Source organism: Mya arenaria, chromosome 10 (assembly GCF_026914265.1).
Source record: "Mya arenaria isolate MELC-2E11 chromosome 10, ASM2691426v1".
Taxonomy (NCBI): domain Eukaryota; kingdom Metazoa; phylum Mollusca; class Bivalvia; order Myida; family Myidae; genus Mya; species Mya arenaria.
This window is the reverse complement of record NC_069131.1, coordinates 24,549,438-24,562,788: the sequence shown is the minus strand read 5'-3', so window position 1 is coordinate 24,562,788 and position 13,351 is coordinate 24,549,438. Positions and strand designations below refer to the sequence as shown.

Below are 13,351 nucleotides of genomic sequence, written 5' to 3'. Positions count from 1 at the left end.
GTTGTCATAATATATTATTTGTAAAAAAGTTGTCCTCACAATAACATTGAATCATGAAACTCTTCAAGTAGGTGGCAAGTGGATGACCCCTATTAGTTCTTGTGTCTAAGGGTCAAGATCATAAATATATTTTTTTTAATTATCCACCCAATAACCAAAGAATGATCTGAATCAATAACAAAAGAATGCTACATGTACAACAGTTTTATGGAACTTTGTAGGAAGGTTGCCCTTTCTGTGTAAATGAAACCTTTAGTTTTTTGTTTAGTAGGTCAAGGTCATTGCACATATTTTCTCTGGAAAACTTTGTCGGGAATTTATTAACAACTGTTTACAAGTTTAAAAATGCCAATAAAGGCTTTAAACGTCAAAAGTCAACACATTTCAGCTAAAACAACCTCCATACGATCAAGTTCATGTTTGATAAGGTGACTCGGGAATTTATTAACAACTGTTTACAAGTTTAAAAATGCCAATAAAGGCTTTAAATTTCAAAAGTCAACACATTTAAGCTTAAACAACCTCCATACGATCAAGTTCATGTTTGATAAGGTGACTCATTGCTTTTGTTGTTTCTCAATTTACTTGTTCAATCTTCTAATGCGAGATTTGTAATAAATTATTCCAGAATTTACCTGGTAGTGTTATTTGATGAGTTCTCAGTTGTAATATATCAACATTACAACCAAAATTCTAAACACTGCATTTCAATAATGACGATTGTACAAAAAGGAGAAATTTTACCAATAAATGTTCAAATAATTTTCATAAGAACAGGAAATTCAGTTGAATATGAGTGTCAGATATTGATTTTAATGATGAAAAAATATGTTTGTACAACATGTTCGTTGATTAGCTGGACGGTTAATGTATTCCTTGCATCTTAGTCAGACTATTTCCACTACACCCAACCTAAAGAAGGAAAAAAAATAAAAATACGGGGAGATTTCTGTTCCTTGTTTGCTCTCACAAATATAAACAAATGTCTTAAGGGGGACAGTCCTGGGATGCGTTATATGTTTAAATGGAATAACCCAAACTTCATCTTATATTGATGGTCTCGCTTCAAAATGCCGAAGCTGCGTTTTTTATGTTTTCGAATTTTTACATACACTTAAATCATAAAGGCGAGCTGCATTTAACTGCAAAATGCCCAGTAAATAGTCTGATGAGAAAATGGTGTTGTAGCATGTGATCAAAAGTCGAGCAATGATTGGACATCTCACAGAGAAGCAAAAATTCCATACCTTCAGAAATTGTAACTACAACAATTGTAACTTCGGCATTTTAAAAAAATGTGTCATCAAATTACAAAGATTAAATACTAAAATCTTTATAACTGAAAACATGGAATTTGTAGCCTCGACATTTAGAAGTGAGGCCATGGATATATCAATGTGAACAGTCAAGAACACAATCACAACCAAATCAGATTTACACGTTATTACATGATAAGTTTCCATAAAAGACATTGTCTGTATTTGTAGATTTATTCAGATGATCAAATGAAATAAATGTACATCATTCAATGATAAAGTTTATTATTTAATACTGAAAATCATCTTTCAATGTAACAAATCGAGCGGTAACTACATGTACATACATGTACATCTACTTGAGATGCTTAACGGTCTACAGTAATCACAATGTCAACAATTCACAATCCACTACACAATTTTGAAATCAAATATAACAATTTACGTCAAATATTGTTCAAATAATACCTGCATTGAAATTGCACTTGTCACAAACTTAAGTCTTCATCATTCAATTCCCCAGCATCAAACAGACTTGTTCTTTTTGGAGGACTTCTATAGTGATTTTTTCCAGACATTTTTTTATCACCAATATTAGAGTCGGCATCTCCCTTTTCAGTTGTTTGTTTGTTCACAAGATATTCTCCATTAGAAGTACCTGATTCATTATCGTCACCATGGACAGACTGTTTCATACATCGGTTTAGTCCATCATATACTTCCTTTTCGCTGACTGATGTTTGAAGCGTTTGTGCTCGACTTTCGTTTGAATATGCTACACATTTGGAGGAAACTGTGTGCTTATTGTCAGTATGTTTCGAGTTCATGTCCTGAAGGCTTCTTTCAGAATCTTCTTTATCACCAATAGCTATGAATCCAGACGTGTTACCCCTACCTCCAATAAACCCACCCCACTTTGAAGAACAAGGCACAGAATCAGAGGTGGTCCTACCAAATCCACAATCAACTTTTTCCTCGTTTTCTTCATTATCACTTATATGACTGAGCTTTTTATTTGAATGGGAACTGTTTGAATTAGTACCAGATATGTTGTTTTCTGTGATCATATTGTAACTCCTAGTAGCCATTGATGTACTGGTAAAGGCGTTCCATTTGCTGACATTAGTTGCTCCTCTTAAATGCTTCTTGGGTTCATCAAATATAGTCCCAGCGTCACCCAGTGAAACACATGTTTCAATATCCTTATCACACTGTTCCAGATCATCAAATGACACATATGGTCTTGGATCAGGGAATGGGGCATTTGGATTGATAAAGTTACTTCCCTTTGAATTTATGAAATTATTATCTCCTTTTGAAGAACTTGAAGAGCTCTCCTGAGATGAAGATTCGTATGTTGCATCATTTACAGGCCATATTGACCTCCTTTTTGAAGATTCATTCATTTGAATGAGTGAATCATTCCTAGACTCTGATTCCTCAGAAGGCAAGTCGGGTGTTGTGCAGTTGTTTCTCTTGTGTTCCACATTTGTACATGTATTTCCTGTAGAAAATGAAGACCATTTCGAGTTTTGACCCTTCATCAAGTTATAACTATTAGATGAGCCTGGTTTACTGAAGTAAGGTTTAGAATCTGGAACCCTGACTAACTGGGAACTGTCACAGTCTGACGCTGGCTGTCCAATAACAGAACGGGGCTTACTAGCATCTTGATTGGTGGAGAATATTGGATATTTAGAATCATTTTCCTTTGAGCCAGCTCCGTTTTTACCATATTTTGTAAACCGCCTTTCCTCTGTTTTTGCCCATCTAAGAGAAAAAAAATGCTTTAATCAATTTAATATAAAATACTTCTACATTATATCAGAGCAAAATGAAACTAAGAAATTAGTTTCATACTGAAATTAGTACAAAAATAAGCCGAAGACATTACTTTTAATTTGACAGTTAAATACCTTCAAAAGCCGATAAAAATATGCATCAATAAGCACTATCCATTAAATATACATTGAAACTCTGGTAATTTTAACATTTCATTGTTTTCTTAAGAAAAATACTAATATTGGTTAACCATAAACAGTGCTGATTCGGAAACAGGTTTCATATTTAGTTGGAGTACCAGCAGTGTTGTCACTTCATAGTTCTCAAAGTGTCATAGCATTGTCAGCTGCTACAATTGCCTAAAGTTAAAAAAGCTCTCAGTCATATTTACAGGATTTATCCAGAACTTTAGAACCCCTGCTTCAAGACAAAATTTGAACACAATATACATTTCTTGCCCTGTGCATAGTTTCTGCACAGAAAAGCTTAAAAATGACCAGCAGCCTACCCTTTACGTTTTCGCCCTCTTGCATTGGCCAATGAACTTGTTGTAAAACCTTCATCATCATCATCATCATCATCACTGCTGCTGTTGTTGTCACCATCTTGCTGCGCATCAACAAACTGGGACCATTTTCCGATCTATCAAAATAAAGAAAATATGGTATATAAAAATATGTTTCACAGATTGAGCGCTCAATCAAACGCTATATTTCAAGGGTGTAATATATTGCCGTCTGAGACTGATACACACACTTATTTCGTTATTATTTTCCTAAATAGTATAAACAATCACTGTTAGTTTTAGTATCTTCAAAAAGCGCGTCAAATTGTATGTGAACCTAACGTCATTTTGAAAGTGATGTCGTTGAAACTGTGTTCGAGCTCTGTGTTCGCTGGCATGTTTTTTGAAAGTGAGAGCAGGCTAAAAGATCAAAACAGTGACTAAACGTTTTCACTGATAAATCTCTATGGTTTCAAACAAAATTCTCAAGAAATATTTATGCCACAGTGATAGGACTAACTTTTGATTTTGTTAAGATATATACAATGTACAGATACTGATGGAGGTGTGAGGTGGTTGTTGATATATAATCAACTTCTGTTTAAACAAAGCTTAAGTGCCTTTCCAGTCTAGGCATCCTGACCCTCTTTTGCAGCAGCCAATTCTTTTAAACTTGTATCAAACCCTAGATACTCTTATGAACAAAGTCATTTAAACTGACTCCCCAAATCATTTAAAGGGACTGTACACCAGATTGGCACCAAAAAAAGTTTTTTTCTGTAACGAATCTCATGACATTTATTTAATAAAATGTTTTACTCTTTGATTTCATAATTGTAAAAAGAAATACCAAAATGTTAAAAAAAAATCGAGTCGGAGACCAGGTTTGAACTGGTGTCGCCAAAATTGCAGTCCAGTGTTGTATCCACTGAGCTACGAAGGTTTACTCTAAACAGCTGGGATATTTAAGCTATATACCTAACTTGGTAATATCACGTGATTACAACTAGCCAATCACGCATAAGGAATGAATTCTACTAGGTTGACATAACCAGTAATTTTTTTTAATGGAAAAATACGAAAAAAACTGCGAAAAACAAATTAATTGTAATCTATGTGGTACTTCAGTTTGTAAGTTTCAATGCATTGTACACATCGATACAAAGTTCATGTCAGTTTTCGACAATTTCTTTTTTCGCTATTTCATCATACGGAGTACAGTCCCTTTAATATTCAATAGCTTCTGATGACATGTTACCTTTTAAACAAGCATTGGAAATTATTTTGTTCAATGTCTGACCCTACAAAATGTGAGAAGGTGCTGTTAAAACAAACCTCAGTTGGAACATATTGCATCTCTGTAGCTGTCTCCGCTGTATTAACATCTAAAAGATCTACATCAGATGCTAGTGTAACAGTCTGTTTTATGGTGTCCAGATCCCCTCTCCGAGTGTTTAACTTCTGCACATGCTGTCGACATTCAGCTCCTGTGCCTCTGCCAAATACCTGTGAACATTTAAAAAAGTTGGTCATGTAACATGAATGTTTCATTTTGAAATATAATCTAACCGTATAATGATTCAGTGAGTCCGTTTGTTTATGTCCAGTACCCCACTCTGAGGATTTAACCTCTGTATAGACTAGTAGTAGCTTTCAAGATTAAGTTACTGTGCCAAGTGTTTAACCTCTGGACATGCTGTCGACATTCAGCTCCCGTACGTCAGCAAAATACCTCTGAACATTTAAATCTGTTCAGTGATCGTCATGCTATTCTTTTTATCCCAGATGAAAACACAACAGTGTTATAAGTCAGTGAGTCTGTTTGTATAGACCCACTTGCTTCGCTCACTCCTAGGGATAAACCCAAAGTGTGCAGTTTTCCTCCGACGGTAAAACTGTTTCCATCACTATAATCCCCAAATCCTCTAAGTTGCTTGTTTACCATCATGTGGTGATAATATGAATGTAGGCTTTGGAAATAAAATTTTGAAAGATATTGATTTTATGACCCAGCTGTGTAACTGAACATCTGTTGAGATTAGCAAGAAATTTAATTTCTTGTTCAGAAGTTATTCCTGTCAAAAGGCTTTGTATCCTTATGTACAATGTCTGTTTATCACATTCTCCTAGTATTTAACATCTGTAATATCATGCTGTATTAAAAACAGGGTAAAGTCAAAATAAGGGACATTACCAACCTTTTTAATGGATTGTTTCTCGCCACACATCTTGCACGCCCATTTCAGGGCTTTCTTCACCTGATGAACTTGGAAAGTACTGCAACTGTAACACTGCACAACTTGAAACTCTTGTGGCATTCTGAAAGCTGAATGTTAAATTGGTATGAAAAATGCATTGTGGAAGATCATTAGACGCAGTTTTTTTACCTCATGAAGGAGGTAGTCCACCTGAATGGCCGTCAACAAATATTTTGACGATTTTTTTTACTATGGCAGACTACATAAGAAATGTCAAAATAATAAAAACGTATCCCTGATCGCTCATTATTGTAGCAAATGTAGGAGGCACTGAATAATATGAATGCGCTACAAACAGTTAACAAAACAATAAATGACTTAATTACCCTTATCACCTAAGATACAATAAATTATATAACCTTTCACTGTTGTCTACGTATGACACTTTTGATATGCATTAATTTTGAAGCAATATCATTTGTTTCTGTTATCAGTGGTCAAAAGTAGAACAAGCCCGCAAGCCCTGAACTGGTAAATGCTAAAAGTTCTTTCCTGGATTTTATATAGCAAGGCTTGTTCAAAAATGTAATGCCAAGCATTAGTTTAATATTCCAGGCTTGTTCATCCAAAAGACTAATTCCGATGACTGTGTGACAGTAAGTGTTATTTTTGTTTTTATATAAATAATTTGATGATTTATATATTTTACGACTTCTCTTGAATATTGATTGCTTTTTCTTTGGCTTAATTGACATTGGCTTTCAACTTCTCAGATGTATATGTAGTGTGGGTTAGTCCAAATAATTGTCTGTTGACAGATTTTTTACTATTTTTGATATGGCAAATCCTTCACGTACAAATTGTTTTGTCTCATAAGTGAGTAGTTATTCTGATCAGAATATCTTTGCACTTACATGGTAAAATATGAATATAAACCTGTATTATCTATTTCAAACATAAAATACTTGTCTAAATACAATCTCAATATTTTTTCAAAAACCCTGTTTTTGCACAAACCCATTTAGACGTTAGGGATTGGGAGAATCCTGTATAACACGTCTATTATTTTAGACTATAGTGTGGGTGTGTGTGTAAGAACCAGTCGTCGGTCTGTTTGTTCCAGTGAAAGGTTCATGGGGAAGGAGTGTAGTGTGCGTGTCTAAGAACCAGCCACCTGGTAAACTAAGTTGGTTAGAGTGCCAGGGGAGGAGTGGGGGGCCTGGTTTCAAACCATTCTGGCTTTTCGATAATTCCACCAGTCCCTTGCAAGTATTTTCCGGCAGCTGTGGGTTTGAACCCTACATTTTGCACACGTTCCTCTCGCTAAAGAACATCTTATATATTACCTTTCGAGTAAAAAGCATTAAAGAAATAATATCTTCAATAAATTTATGGGAAGCCTGAACTACTTTTTCATCCCAATCCTACAGTCCTACGTTTATTTTACAGATTTGGAACCAGTATTGCAGTAACAGTACGAGTTTTATTCTTTTAATTGTCGAAAGTATTTTAAAAAAAAGCTAAGCCTATCAACTTTACCTGAAAAACGCGGCCAAACTGCATATAAATAAAACAATTACTGGTACGCAAAACAAATTCAACTGAAATTCCCGGTTGTTTACATGGCACAATATTTTTCACGTTGTGAAAGTCGCAAAATACATTTTTGGAGCTCATTGGAGGTTTGCTAATTGATTAGCGGTTTGGTTCAAAGTAATTGTTTGTAGAGTTTCTTAACCATTTCCTAAGAATGAGGACATGTTTGTTAACCCAGTTGAAACAATGTGTTTTACTGTCATGTGGAACAAGAGGCAGTGTTTTACTTCCATTAATAAACAACAGGTTACATTCCACCAATTTTTATTATTTCCTCAACACTCACTTATTAGTATTCTGTTTTGCTTTTTTCTCCAAAGTCACTTAGTTGAATTTGTTGACATCAAGTTAAAGATAATGTCTTTGATATAAACCAGCACTGGTATGAACCTGAGACACCTCACTTCATAAGATGGTGCCCTACAACTTGGGATATATAAACAGCAGCCACAATAATGCACATTTAGGGAACTTTTTTAACATTTGGATATTCATTTTGTTCCCTTAATGCCACATTTCGACTGATTCATACCGATGTAAAAAATATTCTTCAACTGTAACACCATAATATTTAACACTGCAATGTTAAATAAAAACAAAAAAGTTACACATAAATTATTTTTAGCCAATACCTTTCTCTTATTATACTAGTGTTTCATGATCGGCTTCTGTCAACAAAGCATTGCCATCTTGGAAATATCTAGCAGGTGTGCATTATCTTGACGCTCATTATACTTAGCTCTGGGATCTGTCATTTTTGGCTAGGAAAACAACAAGTGGGACGTGCAGAGACGCCAAATCAAAAATCATCAAAGACTGAAGTGGCTGTTTATATGGGCTATACAAACAGCAGCTTTAGAGTCTTTGACACTTTTTTGTTTTGGTGACTCTATGCATCATTTAGGGAACATAATGAATGTCCAGATGTAAAAATTGTTCCCTTAACAGAAATTATTGTGGATTCTCTACAACTTAGCTTTCGAACGGTGTAGTATGTATGTGTGGGTAAGAACCAGCCGCTGGGTTTGCTCAGATGGTAGGTACAATAATGAGCGATCAGAGATACTTCATTTTATTATTTTGACATTTCTTAGGTACCGTATGTCTGTACTACTGCTATACAGTAGTCAAAACATCGTCTGAAGACATTTAGGTGGGCTAGCTCAGATATTGGTTAGGGCACTGTATGGTTGTGTGTGGCTGTACGCGGTGCACTTTTCCTCCCAGGTTTACTTTTGTGTCAGATGTAAAATGCAAGAGAGCATGGATCGGTCTGAAGGGTGATTTAGGGGGGAAAATGTAGCGTGTGTGTGGCTAAAAACCAGCTACTCGGATAGCTCAGTCAGTAAGAGTGCGTTGCTAGTGTTCCAGCGGTAGTGGGTTTGAGCCCGACTCCTTGCACACTTTTCCTTCCAGGTTTACTTTAAACAATTAAAAGACATATATGGAAATAACTAAGTTGCATACTATTTTAAGTCATTAATTTTTTTCCTTTTCATCTTTCAGAAGCCTTAAAACTGCCAATATGTCTAAAGTTGAATTTGATTCTGCCAATTCAAAAGGGCCTTGCCCTGGTGTGCTCCAAGGTGAGGGTTTGGACACCACAAAAGGCCTTATTGTTCTGCAGGTGAGTTGTATACTATAGTAAACAGAGGGAGTGGATTTGTTAAGACTTTCTCTTTGTCTCCAAAAATAATGCCAGAACTAATTCAATTGTTATTAAAATTGAGTATGACTAGAGCAGTCTTTTAAATGAGTGTTTCCCTTTGTAAAGCCAGGCTCAGTTGTTATATTTCAAAGGAATAAGGAAGATTTCATCAAAAAAATGTGTCTGAAAACTATCAGGGTATACAAAATAAAAATTTCCTTAAAATCCAAATTTCCTTTTTTTATGAATAAACATTATAAAGTCCATAAATACATATTCCGCCCAAAACATTGCTACATACTTGAAATGCTTTTTCATTTTATTTCAGGTATTCATAAAGTTATATTTGATTTTCTTTTTATAAGCCATACTCTGACCAATCGCCATGTATATATTTATAAGAAACAATCTAATAATGATTATGTATCATTTTTGACTTATAATGTGTGAACTGTTTAAAACAAAATAAACTATGTTCTGTCCTGTATTATAGGAATGGTGGGGAATGAATGACCAAATCGTTGCAGAGGCAAAAATGATCGGTGAAAATGGAAAGTTCAAAACAGTTGTGCCAGGTATCCAAGTCTATCTATGTTAGAAATGTTTGCTGAGAAAAAAAATCATAGTTACAGTGGGTTTTTTCCACTTTCAAGGGAATGGTGGCCGGGGCCCTTTGATATGGGGGGGAAAAAGCATGTTGATATAATGCTCAACTTGTTTTCAAACCTTGCATTTGTCAAACCTATTGATATATTCATAAATGCCACTTTATTGCTCCAATTGCTAAAATTTGTTTAAATATTTTAAATGGGATTTTTCTAATTGTTGAGTGTTGAATTGTCCTCCTCCTTTTTAAAGGGGATTTTTTTTTATCTAGGTAGGGGGAAAATACATACTTCTTCAGGAGTGGAATGGGGCTGAATTTAAAAACAACAACAATGAGTTGAACTTATTTCTGTCTTAGATAATTGATCTGACTGTGTAGTGAACTATAATAAATAATTGCTGTAATACTATAACAATAACCTTACATGTTTTTCAGACCTTTACCGAGGTAAGGTGGCGACTGACTCCGAGACTGCAGGTCACCTGATGGATAACCTGGATTGGGACGGTGCGCTGGCTGATATTGCTGGAGCTGCAAAGTTTCTAATGAGCAAAGGATGTAAGAAGGTAATCCCCAGATTGTTGATATATAATTATATATAATATAAATTAAATGTAACTGAGCAGAGTCTATGCATCCTTTGACCATAATGGCAAAAATGGTTGCTTAATGTTACCAAAGCTTTGACGTTGATGAAGTCATCTTGGTTGACTTGTAAAAACATAAACCATGGCCATAACTTAAAACTATTTAAGATTTTTTTAAGGTTTAATGACATTAGTTAATAAATGTTTAAGTGGTATATATGTGTGTCCGCCTCTCAACCAAAAGATGATTGGCTTGACCAGCCTCTGGGCCTCCAAAATGGACACTACTCCACTAGAATAATTGTTTTTTCCCCCAGGAAATAGAATCTAGTGTGATCCGTACAAGTATTCAGCTGTCTTAACAATTGAGGTGATATATTTCTAGGATAAACCACAGGTGGCAGTTACGTTGAAAGGAATTTGTTGCATTTTTAGTTGTTATTAAAGTTTTTGTAATTAATGACCATATTAAGGAGGGGGTAGAGGTGGCAAATAGGGTTGGTCCTGCCAACGTAACTGCCACCTGTGGTATAAACCAACTGTACATGCCACTATATAGAACAACAATCATTTTCCAGGTGGGCGTGACAGGGTTCTGTATGGGTGGAGCCCTAAGTCTGGCAACCGCGGTCAAAGTGTCAGAAATCTCGGCAGCTGCCCCTTTTTACGGAATCCCAGACAGTGCAAAGTATGACGTCAGTACCATAACCATTCCCGTACAGGCTCATTTCGGTGACAAAGACGACCTGGAAGGGTTTTCATCCCCCGCCGATGCTGAGGCACTGAAAGGGCGAATGAAAGATGAAAGATTTGAGTTGTTCATGTATCCCGGATGTGGCCACGCTTTTACCAATCCCACGGGGCCCCTGGGGAACTATAATGAAGAGCAGTGTAAGATCGCGCTTGGACGGATGCAGGAATTTATGAATAAATATCTTGCTTAGGACATTTCTGCAGCACCCTCTCCCTTTTAAAACTTTGCTGAAAGCCAAGCTTTTTCTTCCTTGCTGTGTACAAGTGTGCCATTTGAGATTTTATGGACTGAACTGTTAATTAAGTTGACATGCTGCATGTCTCAGACGATGCTTTTGATGTTTGATAGATTGTTGCACTGTTTAAAAATACTTGTCAGTCATTCAGAGTGATTGACTGTCATGATTATGCAAATTTTGAGTACTCTTTATTGTAGACCATTTACTAACAGTAGAGTATCTGTTATATATCTAATGGCCATCTCTATAAAGATCTTACTAGTCAATTTAAGTCCTTAAAAATTGTCTCAGTGCCATTGTTTCATAATTTTTCTACAAATTTGAGTGAATTGAACTTGAACTAGTATTAAAGCTGCACTCTCACAGATTTAACGTTTTGACAACTTTTTTTAGTTTTTGTCTTGGAACAAGTCAGTTTTTGCGAAAATCCATGGAAACCAGTTGTACAAGACTGCTGCCAAAAAACAAAATCACAGTTTTTTTATATTTAAGTTCAAAAATTGATGTTTTATTTTTCTTAAACCGCTAGTATGGTTTATGTCATAAAACATTAATTTTGGCAGGGAAATCTGAAATCTGATCTTTTATCAGCAAACTAATTGGTTTGCAGATATTTACGCAAAATATTGCTCTTTCCAAGACAAAAAAGTTGTAAAAACTGTATATCTGTGAGAGTGCAGCTTTTAAAATGAGCACAAAATGTAAGTAATGAAAAAAAAAAATCAATGTGATACCATTAAAATGTGACGTAATTTCTTATGCTGACAAGCATAAGTATCTTTTTTCAGTTAGGTAAATTAATAACAAAACTTGATTTTTCAAAATAGAAGATTTTTTTCTGTTAAAGTCTTAACACGTTTTAATATTTTAATATGACAATATTTCGCCACCCCAGGCAATCATTGGAACAGCATATTTTGTTCTGCTTTGAAAATACTCCAAAGCATCTTCCAATGCATTCGGAGCTGAAGAATCTCAGACATTTTTTATCAAAAACAACCTCGGAAGTTTACCACTACATCTGAAGAAGTAGTTCGTAAATTTTTGAATTATATCATTAATTAAATGTAGTGTTTTAGAGTTGCATTTATTGATCTTAATTTAAACTGATTGCCAGTGAAGTGTATTATTGCAAACATAATTAAGATTCCTTAGAGTTAAGTCATAAACTTGATTTTACAAAATAGAAGGTAGTTTTCTTTTAAAGCCTTAAAACGTTTTTATATTTTAATATGACAATATTTCACCACCCCAGGCAATCATTGGTATTTATATCCCCGGATTACCATACTGTTATAGCTCATTAAAATTACGACGCAATATACTTGAAGCAGACTTAAATGTACCAATTTTTGAGGAAATTTTGGCCTGTTGTTATTATACATTATGTTGAAATTAGTCAGTTAAAATATTTCTGTCACAAGATCTCCTGTTTATTGTATCCTGCCTTTTTGACTTCATAAATCTTAACTGATCTGATCTTATGATATCTGATTGTAACAGCATTTCCCACCATGTTGTCATTTACACTACTGTTAAGACCAAACTTGAAAGTAAGTGCACTTCTTGTGCACTCTTAGTTCACCAGAAGTGCACTTTGTACAAGAGTAAGACAAGGGAAAGACTAAATGGAGCCAAGGGTTGACCAATTAAGTACGTTAAACACAAAAATAGTAATTTTTGGAAATTATAACCATACTCCATTATAACTTAATTGATATTGGTCATGATGGTGGAGGTGCTTGATAAACCTGTACATGGCATTGGTCATGATAGTCGAGGTGCATGATAAACCTGTACATGACATTGGTCATGATGGTAGGGGTGCTTGATAAAACTGTACATGACATTGGTCATGATGGTCAATGTGCTTGATAAAACTGTACATGACATTGGACATGATGGTTGAGGTGCTTGATAAAACTGTACATGACATTGGTCATGTTGGTCGAGGTGCTTGATAAAACTGTACATGGCATTGGTCATGGAGGTCAGGGTGACTGATACAGCTACGTGTATGCAGTAAGTGGATCTTTGAGGTCAAGGTGACACAATACTGTGCAATACATGGGCTGTGGATCCTCGTGTGGAGGTCAAGGTGATTTTTATGCCCCCCTTCGAAGAAGAGGGGGCATATTGCTTTGCACATGTTGGTATGGTCATAGTGAACAATAACGCGA

The 13,351-nt window shown here is 35.2% G+C and overlaps 2 protein-coding genes across 4 annotated transcripts; one reads left to right on the top strand and one right to left on the bottom strand.

Annotated features, from left to right (window-relative positions):
• Positions 1 to 1,584: 1,584 nt before the first annotated feature.
• LOC128206823 (uncharacterized) lies at positions 1,585 to 7,343 on the bottom strand. The gene is made up of 5 exons (XM_052909502.1): positions 7,281 to 7,343; positions 5,742 to 5,869; positions 4,879 to 5,049; positions 3,547 to 3,680; positions 1,585 to 3,026 (listed from the first exon to the last, which is right to left on the bottom strand). The coding sequence occupies exons 2-5, from the start codon at positions 5,859 to 5,861 to the stop codon at positions 1,745 to 1,747; spliced, it is 1,707 nt and encodes a 568-aa protein (XP_052765462.1). The 5' UTR covers positions 5,862 to 5,869; positions 7,281 to 7,343; the 3' UTR covers positions 1,585 to 1,744.
• Positions 7,344 to 7,385: 42 nt separating this feature from the next.
• LOC128205136 (protein usf-like) lies at positions 7,386 to 12,655 on the top strand. Of its 3 annotated transcripts, none has more exons than XM_052906583.1 (5): positions 7,386 to 7,423; positions 8,844 to 8,964; positions 9,479 to 9,560; positions 10,028 to 10,158; positions 10,758 to 12,655. In XM_052906583.1, the coding sequence occupies exons 2-5, from the start codon at positions 8,863 to 8,865 to the stop codon at positions 11,121 to 11,123; spliced, it is 681 nt and encodes a 226-aa protein (XP_052762543.1). In that variant the 5' UTR covers positions 7,386 to 7,423; positions 8,844 to 8,862; the 3' UTR covers positions 11,124 to 12,655. The 3 variants fall into 3 exon arrangements, with proteins under 3 accessions (XP_052762543.1, XP_052762542.1, XP_052762541.1); XM_052906582.1 differs by having other exon boundaries at positions 7,386 to 7,454; XM_052906581.1 differs by lacking the exon at positions 7,386 to 7,423 and adding an exon at positions 7,446 to 7,583.
• The last annotated feature ends 696 nt before the right edge of the window (positions 12,656 to 13,351 follow it).